The sequence below is a fragment of the Chaetodon trifascialis genome, chromosome 7 (genome assembly GCF_039877785.1).
Source record: "Chaetodon trifascialis isolate fChaTrf1 chromosome 7, fChaTrf1.hap1, whole genome shotgun sequence".
In the NCBI taxonomy this organism is placed as follows: domain Eukaryota; kingdom Metazoa; phylum Chordata; class Actinopteri; order Chaetodontiformes; family Chaetodontidae; genus Chaetodon; species Chaetodon trifascialis.
The window spans coordinates 8,686,112-8,700,615 of NC_092062.1; the positions used below are offsets into that span (position 1 = coordinate 8,686,112).

Sequence of the window (14,504 nt, forward strand, 5' to 3'; positions counted from 1 at the left end):
AATTAACTCTCTGGGATCTTACTAAAGTTTTCAGGTCCTTGTGACAGCCTGCTGTGAAATTATCCTGCTGTCTGTACAGAAGGAGCTGCATCAATCCAGCTCTACTAAGGATCTCACTCCTGTCTAAGTTCAACAAAATCCTCAGCCAGAGAGCCATGGATTTTGGCATTTCCCAGGGGAGAAAAATCAGCTGGTCCAGGCCGTGGAACACTGGACCAGCTCTATACCCTCCACAGGCTGCTTGAGGGTTCATGGGAGTTTGCCCAAACAGTCCACATGTGTTTTGTGGACTTGGAGAAGGCATTCGACCGTGTCCCTTGCGTCATTCTGTGGAAGGTGCTTCGGGAGTATGGGGTTGGAGGCTCTCTCTTGAGGGCTGTACAGTCCCTGTACAACCGGAGCAGGAGCTTGGCAGTAAGTCGGACCTGTTCCCGGTGCATGTTGGACTCCGGCAGGGCTGCTCTTTGTCACCGGTTCTGTTCATCATTTTTATGGACAGAATTTTTAGGTGATGTTGTCTTGTTGGCTCCCTCGAGCCAGGACCTTCAGCATGCACTGGGGCGGTTCGCAGCCGAGTGTGAAGCAGCTGGGATGAGAGTCAGCACCTCCAAGTCCGAGGCCATGGTTCTCGACCGGAAAAAGGTGGCTTGCTCCCTTCAGGTTGGGGGAGAGTTCCTGCCTCAAGTGGAGGAGTTTAAGTATCTTGGGATCCTGTTCACGAGTGAGGGAAGGATGGAGCGTGAGATTGACAGGCGGATCAGTGCAGTGGCTGCAGTAATGCGGTCGCTGTACCGGTCTGTCGTGATGAAGAAGGAGCTGAGCCGAAAGGCGAAGCTCTTGATTTACCGGTCAATCTATGTTCCTACCCTCACCTATGGTCATGAACTTTGGGTCATGACCGAAAGAACAAGGTCCCAGATACAAGCGGCCGAAATGAGTTTCCTCCGTAGGGTGGTGGGGCACTCCCTTAGAGATAGGGTGAGGAGCTCTGTCACCCGGGAGGAGCTCAGAGTAGAGTCGCTGCTCCTCCACATCGAGAGGAGTCAGCTGAGGTGGCTCGGGCATCTTTATCGGATGCCCCCTGGACGCCTCCCTAGGGAGGTGTTCCAGGCATGTCCCACGGGGAGGAGACCCCGGGGAAGACCCAGGACATGCTGGGGTGACTATGTCACTCAGCTGGCCTGGGAACGCCTCGGGATCCCCCCGGAAGAGCTGGGCAAAGGGAAGTCTGGGCGTCCCTGGTCAGACTGCTCCCCCCGCGACCCGGCCCCGGATAAGCAGGAGAAAATGGATGGATGGATGGAAAAATCAGTGTTGTCTTTCAAGTCGTTCCTTAAAGGGCCAATGCATGAGCTTCAAGTGGATTTTGTAGACATCTTTGGTGCTCAGCAGTGTAACTCGTTGAGGACAGTCCAGATGACGGACAGCAATGGTCGCTTGCTGTTGATGTTTGTCTGTAGTGTTGTTAGTTTCCTTCACCACGGTGGGGTTACTGCTGTTACTGGTGCACGCATCACCTCCTGTACAAATGAGACTTTTTACAGATAGGTCCATGTGGTGGCAAGCAGCTATGGAAAGCTTTCTGCTTATTGTTTCAGCTGCAATTGTGCTAAAATGGGTATAATAACAAACTGACAATGAAGAGCTTCAGGGCATTCAATCGATCACAACTGGACTTTGTCAGTTTGTCTTGGAAGACGTTTCGCCTCTCATCCGAGCAGGCTTCATCAGTTCATGCGCACCGGACTAGATAGGACAGCTCTAGTCCAATGAAATGGTGTTAGGTTCAAGTATTTATCCTCTGAGTGAGGCCAACCCCCAAAACCAAGGATGGTATCACTCTATTGTGAGGCAAACGATCCCCCATTAAGGCGGGGTAGGGTGCGACCCTTGGGTGTCAACGAGAGTCGTCTGCCTCGTTAGTGTCCCATTCTTGTCATTGGGAGGCTCCTTGAGCCATGTGTGAATGGCTTTGTTGTTTATTTTCAGAGGCTAAGTTTTTGAATCTCTTTGGAAGAGATGAAAGGACAGCATTGTATGTGGGAGATAGGTGGTGTCTCAGGCCTCCCCCTCTGTTCAGAGATGGTTTTTCAACCTTGACGTGGATGGCTTCTCTCACTCCTCTTTCAAACCATCTGTCTTCTCTGTCCACAATATGCACATTTTTATCCTCAAAGGAGTGTGCTTCCTCCTTGAGATGCAGGTAAACAGCTGAGTCTAAACCTGAAGAGCTCTTCTGTGTTGTGCCATGTGTCTGCTCAGTGGCTGTTTTGTTTCCCCAATATATAAGTCTGTGCATTCCTCACTACACTGGACTGCATACACCAGATTGTTTTCTGAGTATGAGGTGTCCGGTCTTTGGGGTGCACCAGCCTTTGTCTGAGAGTGTTCCCAGGTTTGAAATGTACCGGGATGTTGTGTTTGTTAAAGATTCGCCTGAGTTTCTCTGACACACCAGACACATATGGAATGACAATGTTATGCCGTCTGTCTCTCTTTTCTTCCTCTGTCACCCTGTTCTTTCTGGAAGCGGCTGAACTTTTCACAAAAGACCAGCTGGGATAACCAAAAGTTTTGAGAGCATCCCTCAGGTGTTTGTGTTCCTTGTCTCTGGCCTGTTGGCTGGTTGGAACATTATCAGCTCTGTGCTGGAGAGTTCTGATAACACCTAGTTTGTGTTCCAGTGGGTGATGTGAGTCAAAAAGGAGGTACTGGTCTGTGTGAGTAGGTTTTCTGTAAACCCCAATATGGAGGCTCCTGTTCTCTCCAATGTGGACATCACAGTCCAAAAAAGGCAAACTCATGTCCTTGACATCCTCTCGAGTGAATTTGATGTTCTTGTCCACTGAGTTAATGTGCTCGGTGAAGGCTTGCACTTCTTGGCTTTGGATTTTTACCCATTTGTCATCCACATATCTGTACCAATGACTTGGTGTTGTTCCTTTGAAAGAGTTCAGGGCCGTTCTTTCCATTTTCTCCATGTACAGATTAGCCACAATGGGGGATACTGGTGAACCCATCGCACACCCATGTTTTTGCCTGTAAAACCTCCCCCTAAATTGAAAATAGGTGGTTTTTAAGCAGAGTTCCAGTAAATTGCATATTTGCTCTGGGTTAAGGGTAGTTCTGTTCTGCAAAGTGTTGTCTTGTAACAACTGCCGCCTCACTGTTTCCACTGCTTCCTGAGTTGGAATGCATGTGAACAACGATGTGACATTGAAGGAAACCATTGTTTCTGATGGGTCTAGTTTTAAGTCCCGGACCTTATTTACAAAGTCCATAGAGTTCTGGATGTGGTGTGGCGTATTGCCAACCAGTGGTGCTAAGATGTTGGCCACAAACTTAGCAATGTTGTATGTCACAGAGTTGATGCTGCTGACAATAGGTCTGAGAGGCGCTCCTTCTTTGCGTATTTTTGGGAGTCCATAGATGCCTGGGATGGACTCTTGTGGGTATAACCTGTGATATTGCAAACGGTCAATGGCTCCATCGTTCTGTAAACTTTGCAGATATTCTATGATTGTTCTCTTGTACCCACTGGTTGGGTCTCGTTTCAGGCATTCATATGTGTTACTGTCATTGAGTAGTGAAAGAATCTTGTCTTGGTAATCGTTTGTGTTTAGAATTACCGTGCATCTCCCTTTGTCTGCTGGCAAGATTGTGATGTTTTCGTCCTTGCTCAGTGATGCCACGGCTTTTCTTTCCTCATAGGTGAGGTTTGAAGGGGGAGGTTTAGCATTGGAGAGAGCTGCCGACACTTTCAGCCTGAGCTGTTCACCTTCTGTTTCTGTTAGGTTGTTTTTCTTTAGGCTGCACGGTGGTGCAGCAGGTAGTGCGCGTGCCTCACAGCAAGAAGGTTGCCAGTTCGATCCCCGGGTCAGGCAGGGTCTTTCTGTGTGAAGTTTGCATGTTCTTCCCGTGCATGCGTGGGTCTCTCCGGGTACTCCAGCTTCCTCCCACAGACCAAAAACATGCTCATTAGGTTAATTGATGACTCTAAATTGTCCGTAGGTGTGAGTGTGAATGTTTGTTTGTCCTTACATGTAGCCCTGCAATCAGCTGGCGACCGGTTCAGGGTGTACCCCGCTTCTCGCCCATTGTAGCTGGGATAGGCTCCAGCCCCCCGCAACCCTGAAAGGGATAGGTGGTATAGATAATGGATGGATGTTTTTCTTTATAGCTGATTCTGTTGCCGTGATCAGATCAACTATTGGGACTTGTTGTGGTGTCATGGCAAAATTCAATCCTCTAGCTAAAACCTCCTTCTCCAGCTGGGTAAGTACTCTGTCAGACAGATTCTTAACCCATCTATTCTGTAACTCATTTTGTGTTGAGTCTTCACCTTTTTGCCTCCAGGTGAGCAGTTGTATGTTGGAAGTGTTATGTCTTGACTGCAAGTTCTGAAATTTCTTTGTTTGTCTGTCTTTAGTTTTGTTGTGCTGGGAAAGTTGGGCTTTCAATGTGAATTCTATGACTTTCTTACAGATATCTTCAGGTAGTGATGATATAAGTTTGTGCTGTAGGTTGTCAAATTTCACTTTTAGGCTTTCAATTGTGAAATTGACCTGCCTTACTCTCTCTTTCAGCAGTTGTTTTTGAGCCTTTTCCAGGATTTAGATAACTCTAACCTTTAGTCAGTTACCACGAATAGTTGCAGATTTATTTTTTTGTCAGTTGACTAATTGATTTTTTGGCTTTACTTTGTTAACATAACCACATGCTATATCCTCCGTCCTTCACTGAATTAACAAAAGGCTGCAGGTCAGTTTCACTATTTCATTTCCTTTAACTCCCTTCTCCTATTTTCTGTTAATACGTAATTTCCAAAAGACATGACAGCAGCACAGAAAAAGAATCAAAAATGGCTTAAAATCTTCATGGAACACCAGAAATCTAGATCCTCCAAGTTTATGCAGCACATCTGTCCACTAGAGAGCAGTGTCACATCAGTCATCGGGTGATGGGAAGCAGAGTGCAGGTTAAAGAGCTGGAAAAAGGAGACTGTGTCTGCCCTGCAGGTCTCCTCAGCAGCCAGCTTACTGAATGCGTCACTTGTGACATTTTACACTCACTCATTTTACTGCCCCATGTCAAATAATATACTGTGCGCTCACACTCACATATGCACACAAGTACAGTACACACATGGATATGGGCACACGCACACTGGATGCATAGATGGATACTCACGCACACACTCTGTCCGGCAGCCGTCCAGGCAGGTAGGCAGGCAGCCATCCAGGCAGGCAGGCAGGCAGCATGCAGGCTCGATCAGATAAATATGAGGCTTGTAATGCGACCACAGAGACGGGGCTGATGGGATCAATAAAGAACAGCGCTGCAGGTCATCGGGAGAACACAGCGAGGGGATAAATATGGACTGGCTCATCGGAAAACAGAGCGGCGAGACTGATGGGTACACAGGACTATATCTTCTCTCGTATGTTCTCTCACCCATCTGACGCAGATCAGACAGACAGATTTCTCACTCTGGTGTGCTTTACCTCTGTTGGGAGGCTTCGGTGTATTCTGAGGCCCTGCATGAGAATTGTCTTAGCCTCAGTATTTGTTTGGGAGTTCATTTGGCATCCACTTAGTGTACAATTACAAGTATTGGATTTTTGCTTGATGGAATATAGTTTTTGGTGGACATTTTATTCACTTTCCAATAGATTTTGTGAATGAATTCCTCAATATCAGGCAACTATTAGCTGTAGTTTGTATAGTAACTCTGCTTTGAGGAGCTTTAACTGTCTTTAATGGAGGGTTTAAGTGTCACATGACCTGAAAGCTGCTTCTGAGATGTGACACTTTGCTGCTGCTCTGTGTTTTATATTATAATTTTAATATCTGTGAGTTTTGGACGGTTACCTGGACAAAACTAGCAATATGTGATGTGGACATTGGGCCCTGGGAAATTGTGATGTGCATTTTTTAATGAAAATGTTCATTAGCTGCAGCCCTCATGCTAAACCTGAGTGCTGGTGTTGATATGAGCTGACAAATATAAGAATTTAAGGTGTCACATCGCTCAACATCTCGGCCGCAAACAGACAAAATCCAATTAACACATTCCATTTCACACAGCTGTATAACACTGACGATGTTCTTTACATAAGTGGCGATGAAGTGTGTGAAGATGTGACGTGTGATTCTTGGCAGCAACTGGTCTCAGTTCTGCTGATGGTGACATCTGCACCTAAACCAGGAGAGAATGGCTGAACTGGCAGCTTCAGTGTTAGATGGTATGCCGTGAGTGAGTGAGTGAGTGAGTGTGTGTGTGTGTGTGTGTGTGTGTGTGTGTGTGTGTGTGTGTGTGTGTGTGTGTGTGTGTGTGTGTGTGTGTGTGTGTGTGTGTGTGTGTGTGTGTGTGTGTGTGTGTGTGTGTGTGTGTGTGTGTGTTTGAGTACTGGTTATGTCTTGGCTACTTCTATTCGTGAATCAAATCAAGATGATCAAAGTGAAGTGATGTTTACATGAGGGATGCTGCAGTTAGCTGTTCGGCTAACCAGGCTTTCAGCCATAATGGGTCTAATCATGCATGTGTTGCTTGACTTAGTTGAACTTTACACAAAACGAGCCACTGCCTCCATCCTCACCTTCAGCTCAGCGTGCAATTCAAGGCAGCGCTCAAATGTCACTCAGCTGGATTGCTCTTCTTGCTGGTGACTCTGAACTTGTGCGTGGTTATTCTTTCATGGAGCTGGAAGGCTCATGCTGACAGAGACCCCTGCTCATTCTGAATTTCTTCAACTCTTAGTGCTGAATAAGATGCTTGTCACGCCCGTCCATACACCATGATAGAGGGTGTTACTCGCATGAAGCGGCCATTTTTAAGCTTAAGTTTAAGTCAATCTCTTATTTTAAGTCATCTTTAAAGTCATGGTGAATGTTCATTTTTTTCATGTTGTTTACCTCATCACCACTGTCATGTTCATCAGAGCATCATCTATAATATCCTGAATATTATTCATATTATAGTTGAAGTATTATTTATGTCATACACATTTTCAGTGCTATCAGTTGTGTCAGTACTTTGTGTCTTAGCTTGTTTTCCTCATCTCTTTGTGTTCTGTATGCACTGAGCTGTGCACACGTTTTTTTATTTTTTTATGTTTTAGGATCAAAGAAGAACCAAAGCCTCAGCCAGCACAGTAAGTAAACTGCATTACCCAGAGTGCTCAAGGCTTTGACACTTCTTCCTGTCAGTCGGTGCTGTGTGCTTCATGTGGCTTCCTCCTCTTTGTCTGGGAGGAAAATGAAAGAAATGTCGCTAATGTCATGGAAAGCCACTGTGAATGCAGAGTGGCCTTTTATTTTTTAGAAGCTCTGAAGGAGAAGCGTTGCCCAGATTGTTCAGTTTTGCGCTGGACACTAAACAGACGGCTTCCATGACATCAATGACAACGGCTTTCCCTTTCTATCAGCTTTGTTATAGCCAGGCCCCAGAACCCTTTCCCCTTGTCCCTGGTCTCTCACTGGCTGCCCATTCTCATCCAGTGTGTCATCTGCACTCTGATTGGCTTGTGCAGACTTGTAATTCAATCACACATGTGGACTAGATGCACCAGCCCTGCTCCACTGTACTGTAGCTGCATTTTGACTAAATCCATCTGTAGATCCACCACGTCTGATAACCTGACCCCCACTGCACCACCAGGCTGGAATAATGACACTCCAGTTACCCTCAGCTCAGCGTTGGATGCAGCTCTCATTTCCATTGGCTGTAGAGCTTTCCTGCTTCTTCTGTCCTTCCCTCAACTATACGCCTGTCTGTATCATCCTCTCTTCTTCTATCTTCCTCTCTGTATTTCTGACACTGTGTCTGGTTGTCAGTGTTCCACTAATCGCCGCTCTGCCCGTGTCCCGGCCTTCTTCTCTCTCTGCGCTGGTTGTAGTGAATGTCCCTGCTATTGTTAACTTCTTAGAATCTGACCTGCCTCATAAAACCGTGCTACCAGCACCAATATACTAAACTCAAGAGGAAATGCAATGCATTTCATGTGATGAGAAAATGGCATAAAATAGAGTTTATTACCTCGTGTTATATACTGCAATGCTTCTTAACTCTCATTATTTGATCTGTGATTAAAACACCAACAAGTACATTGTTTTATTAATGCTTTTTGTTTCAATTAATTATATTTCAAATCAATACACTTTAATGGGGACAAAGAGTCATATGGAGCTCCAACAGCCTGTCTCCTCAACAGCTGCTAGTGCTGCCAAACTAACCACATGACCAACTAAGGTAACGCAATATGGTTAGAGTTGGGTGGTTCAGGTTGTTCGATAATATTTATCTACATATTTTGTTCTACTCAGCACTCAGCGCTCTATTTATTCTCATACAGTCCACTCAGGTACTTATTTACACCTTGGACAGCAGGTGACTGCAGTTAACTCCCAGGCTGCTGTGTGATAGACGGGTCTATGGAGTTAAATTAGTTTAAAGTGCCTAGTCTACTACAGATATAGAACAGTATAAAGACTGATGAATTTTAAGCCTAAATAAAAACAATCACATCCCAAGCAACCTCAGAACAACAACCTGTCTTTCAACTGGAGCAGACAATGGTAACTGCAGACAACTGACCAAAGAAGAGGAGAACCTGGCTTGTAATTTGTGGTTTTCTAACAATATGCTGGAGAGTACAGGGGAAGGAGTTGTTGGAAACTCAATGTAATCTCTTAAAATTCATTTATTAATAGCTTACATAGCAATCGGTTTATTAGTATTTTTGCTGGAGCGAATGGCAGTGAGTAGCTTCAGTCAGTCATCTTGTATAGTTTTAAACAAGTTTCCCAGAATACAGAGTGAATTAGTCAGCTAATAAGAAGGTTTTGAGGAATTGAGCTGCATCCATTCACAACTTTGTGCACTTTGTTTCTTTCCACCATTTTATATGAGTGTCCAAATTCTTAGTGTAAAATCTGTGCAATATACCATATAGTGTCCAAAATCCGCATTTCACTGTAAACTACTGGGTGTTTATCATGTATGGAATAGTGAATAAGTAAACTGGGGAGTGATTTAGAGTTTTTTCAGAGCAGACATTTTGACTTGACATGGAAGGGATAGTGTAATCCACTACACTGACACTGGCCCTGTCCCATTAAATGTCCCAGTGTGTCACGGAGGAGCCAGCATGACCAACACCAGGACTGTGGAACATGCACACTTGAGTGTAATTTAACCATTATCAGTGTTATTAATTACACCTGACCTTCTCCAGCTTTTCCATGTCAGCTGTGTAAAAGGCCCAAGGGCTGCATCCCATTTAGTTTGGCTAGTTCCAGAGCCCCAGTGTTGTGCATGATAGCTAACTGTTATGGTACTTAAGTGGAGCTGAGGCATCCTTAATGTTATTAGCTACACCTGCGCTCCCCTGCTTTAACGAGTCACAACGTGTGCCCTATGAAAGGTTGTGGAAGGAAGGCAAAGGGTTGTGAGAGGCCACGGCAGAAGACTTATGCTGGAGTGAACACAACTTAGCAACTTCAATACCACTGTTTACCTAATGTACATAGCAAAATTGTCCCAAACTGCTATTTGTGTATGGCTATGAGTAATGTGAAAGGGCAGCTAGACAAAACTAGCAACTAGCTTGGGCAAACAGTAAAGCAGCTAGCAAGCTAAGCTAACAGTTCATGGAGACCAAAGCAGAGCAGAGAGGAGGATGAATAATGTACTGATAATCAGTCACAAAGTCAGGAACTTGTCTACAAATGAATGGTAATGTTGTTTTCTGCTGGATGTGTAGCCCAAGTAAACAAATGTTGGAAACTTGTTAGCCATATCAGCTTGTTAGGGTTGTGGGTTTAGGTAGTTAAGCTAATGTTAGCTTTAGGTCAAGAGCTGGAAAACTTTGGTATATGTAACATGACTGATTAAAACAGAATCACAACCTGAATTTCATCATTTTCAATTTCACAATGGAGGAATTTGAGGAAGGTGTGAACATCTTTTAATGGATGCTATTAATGCTTGTGCAAGCCAATTAATACACCGTCATGTCCATGCTTTCAGTGCCAACATGGTGCGTTAAAATGATGGAGGAGTTCAAATTGAGCTCAGTTTGCGGCAGAACTAGAATCCAGAAGCTTGTAGAGAGCTTGTAGTTCACCCTCACTGTTGATATGCTGGGTCTGTCATGTGTCCAAGAGGGAGGCTCAGGTTACCGGCTGTGTGTAGCTGCTCTGGTGCAGCCCAGAGGTAAGAGAGCTCCGATACGCTAGCATGGGATGGGACAATGAGCAGCGTATGATTACTCGTCAGCAGTGTCACCTACATTTGACCGTGTTTGACCGAATAAGTAAACCCCTCTGGAATGGGCACAGTGTACCAACTGCCTGCTGCCCCTTCAGTCTATCCTTGCTCCACATTTATTCTTTGTTTTTTTCTTCATGCGTTACTCATTTGTTGTGTCTAAATCCTCTGTCTCTTTAGTCTCTACTTAAACTGTTGGTTCTTGCTCCTGGATATCGCTCTCAGTGTGCGGCTTAGAATAAACACATTTAATGCAGACTGTGGTCAAACTCGTAGAACTCTCACCAGTGAAAATGGCTTTTTAAAAATGTTTTTTAACACCTCTATTTAGCTCCCTGTGAGAATCAGAAGAAGGGACTTCATACAAACCAAGGGAAAAGTAATCACTGGTTATCTTAAACAGCTCTGCTCAGTGACCTTGTCTGTCAGTAGAGCAGTGGCCCCTCGTCCACGTAGTGACACAGCATCGAGCGCATATCCCTGTAAACATTTGAGTGTGAGGGGAGATTAAGTGAGAATAAAACATGATTGTTTGCAGTCTTATGTCCTTGATCCTCTGAGACAGTGGCTTTACCTCTTGTATCACAGTCTTCATCGCTCTGTTATCAGGCCCTCTGTCAGTAAATGAGATTCAGTGAGATCTGTTAAACAAGGCTACATACTAATCTCTGCTTGGTAAACACACAAAGGCTGTGACACAATTAGCCCTTTAATCCCTCAGTGGGTACAACGAGTGGCACTCTGTCTAATGTTTAGATGGCGCAAAGACTCTGTAACACAAGCACACACGCACATGCAGTCTTCAGGTGGTGTGTGGCCGTTGCATTTGGGCTCTAAAGGTGTGGTTGTGGGTAAAGGAAGCACGTTTATCTCAAACACAGAGCTGTATGTGGTAAAAGGATAGCGCTGCTCAATAATTCACAAGTGCTAATGAATGTTGCAGGGGATATGTGGGGCGAAACCAATTCTAATCGCCATATTATGAAGTCAGCCCAGTGTTTAGTTTCCAAGGAGACGCTCAATTGACATGTGTCATACAAAATGCATGTGAGGAGTCCATGCAGGTTTTTTCAGTGGCCTCTGAGGACTTGTTTGGAGTTAAGGATCTACTATACAAGATCAGATGCCATCTATAGGACGCAAACAGAAACACAGTAGACGCTGCACTGATGAATGCGTAAAGGATGGGCTCTACTGTTTGACTACCTATGATTTCCTGAAAGTAACGCAACAGAGAGATCATACTTGTGTGTGCTTAGAATATCATTATCTAACTGTACGGCTCTGGGGTGTCTCGCCTTACGACTGTCCTGATATAGAAACACAGGTGCAAATGATTCATTAAACGCAGGGGAACCTGAGAAAGTGGAATTAAGTGATGTTCTTAAACTTGCAAAGCAAATTTGATACGTACACCCCCTGTTTTTGGAGAGGTGCGGTATCAAAGGAGGAGCTCAGCTTTGAAGCTTCTGAGGTCATGGTGTCTGCGTTTCCTTTCATAACCTCACACACTGCCCACGTCTGAGGATATATCAGTTAGTCTGTCGATGGTAGGAGCTCATTGTGCCAGTGTGTTCATGAGACAAGGACTGAACGCATATCAGGCTGGTGGCAATAAGGTTTGCAAAGATCCAACAGAAAAATAAATATTAATCTTTGCTCTATGTCAAGACTAACATTAAAAAATCCTGCATATATGAGTTTGTGTGCAGTTGTCTCACTCTGTCATTTAAAGTAAAACAGCACTTTCTGCATAAAATAACGCTATAAGGCTGTAAGTGCTGTGGTATGTGGCATTGCTTCATGATATATGTTTGTCCCTTTGCAAATGAACATGGAATAAATCAATAAATCAAACACAAGCCTGCTTTTTTTAAAGGCCACCAAACTTTTTCTCTTTTTTCCTCACCTCTGTTCTTCCTATTGCCCTGCAGGAAGTTGCACCAGCAGTTTGAGTCGTATAAGGACCAGGTTAAGAAGATGGGAGAGGAGACTAAGCCGACTCAGGACCAGAAGAGCGAAGCCCCGACCTGCGGGATATGCCACAAAACCAAGTTTGCCGATGGCTGTGGCCACCTCTGTTCATATTGCCAAACAAAATTCTGTGCTCGGTGCGGAGGACGAGTGTCTCTGCGGTCAAATAAGGTAACGCTGGCTTGCATGTTAGGTACTCTGTATTTATAAGGACACACACACACACACACACACACACACATACATACACATGCAGATGTCCCACCCTCAGGCTACTATTTGAAATCCAAGGTTATGAAACATTGCAGGGAAATCGTAATCTGGGAACTCGGCCAACAGTGTCTCTAATGGCAACTAATGTTTTTCAGATTATCAGCATCTACTCCAGAGACTCTCCTCTTCATGCCTGTGTTTAAATTGTGTCCACACATGTGATTCACAGCAGTTGATTTGCTATTCATGTTTACTGTAACTTACAGTTGTTCTATATCACCACTGGAGGGAACTGTTCTTCCTTTTCTTCTCCCATAAAGGAATCTGATTGCTGCTTTTGTATAATGTGGCACTCCAGTGCCTAACTAACCTCTGTAAAATCCTCCCCACAGACTAAACCAAAGCTTTTAGTATTAGACTGCTTAAATTTGAATCATGAGCTTGAGTGTTTTTATGCGATGCCATCCAATCCTTTGCTGTTGGAGTATGTGACAGTACTACCAGGACCTACTAATGCCACTCACAATCTCTCTCTCCCTATCTTTTCTGCTCTCTTCCCCCTTCCCCATCTGACTCCCTCTTTCTTTCTGCTGCATTCCTGCTCTCATGGAATTGCAACAGGAGGACAAAGTGGTTAGCAAATCCTTTTTCTGCGTTTCTTGGAGCTGTGTCTGAGCACAAGCATTGTTCATCGAAATGCTGTGATATGTATATATGCACATACAGCAGCCAACCATGACACGAGACACCAAGAAACGTCCTGATTCGCCTTGTCTGTGAGTCAAACAGAGATACAAGCAGTGTTAAAGGACAGAAGATGACTAGCATTAGAAGTAAAAGGGACAAAACTTAAAGAAAGCTCAAGGAATAACAGTCTCATATTAAAGTGTCAGGGACCAAGCAGTAAGGCAATGAGGAAAACAGGCATTTGGTGAAAAAGAAAGGGGTTTTTATTTACCCAAAAAGATGCAAACAATATAAACCAAGAATTCAAAAAACACGGCCTATAAAAGAGGTCAACAAAAGATAACTCTACTCAAAATAATAGCAGCAAAACAGGGTGTTAACTTAACAAACTGACCTAACAAAATGAAACACAAGGGAACATATATACTTGTTTGGCCAAACCAACTAACACAAAAAGGAGAAAACAAAATGGGCATCAACTAAAACTAATATAAAGGAAAACCAAACTAAACCCAAATCCCCCTCTGACATGGCTGGAGATGGTCTGGCCTGATGAGCTTGCCACAGGATTTAATGGGGCCAGCCCCTTGGCAACACCTTTTGCCTCTCCCAGATGACACCTCCCACATGCAGCACGGTAACTCAAAGAAAGTAAAAACTATTAACATAACAGCCAAAAAATACTCGCTCTAGCCCTACAATGTGAAAATGTGTGCACTCCATTTAAACAGTGTAAAGCTAAATGAAAATAAAGAAATTATAAATCAAATAAACTGTGTGGTGTGGTGTGGACATGAATTGTTTGGGGTGTGTTTGACAGCAAATCAAATGAACCTGTGTATTGTGGTTGACTGCAAATTAAAACATATACTGAAAATAAGGTGAGTGTGCACAGTATTCCTATAGACTGTCCTGTGTGGCCTTGGCCATCACATAAAGGTTTCTACACAAGGAGCATATGTGTCTCGAGGAATATTACTCAGACAGAAAACAGTTGTATAATAGCTTCCGGGGCTCTAGAGGGAGCTTTGTAAAGTCTGGAAAAATAACCCTGACGATATCATTTTTTGGAGAAGAACAGATATGACTGGATTGAACGACATGTTTACCAGGCAGGGAGGGTACAATGAAGCATGGTGTTGCATTATGAACTGTAACATTCAGTGTTTTTGGAGTTAGCCCTCACATTCTCACCATCTTTGTTTCCTTTTTAATCTTATGTAGGTACAGTACTAAATTATTGGAGTACTTCAGGCATAATATTTACATTAAAACTGGACCTTGCTTTAGATTTAGATATGAATGGAAATGTACCTGCAGAGCTTATTTGGACTGTTCCTGATTATCTTGTAATGATATT

General features: G+C 44.0%; 1 protein-coding gene across 1 annotated transcript in view; it reads left to right on the plus strand.

The window, feature by feature from the left end:
• The window catches only part of LOC139334067 (regulating synaptic membrane exocytosis protein 2-like), a 29,338-nt gene extending 15,449 nt beyond the window's left edge, over window positions 1-13,889 (plus strand). Inside the window, exons 3-4 of the mRNA XM_070966809.1 lie at window positions 12,205-12,415; window positions 13,079-13,889. Coding sequence (XP_070822910.1) covers window positions 12,205-12,415; window positions 13,079-13,132 — 265 coding nt within the window. The 3' untranslated portion in view covers window positions 13,133-13,889. The remainder of the gene's footprint in view (window positions 1-12,204; window positions 12,416-13,078) is intronic.
• The last annotated feature ends 615 nt before the right edge of the window (window positions 13,890-14,504 follow it).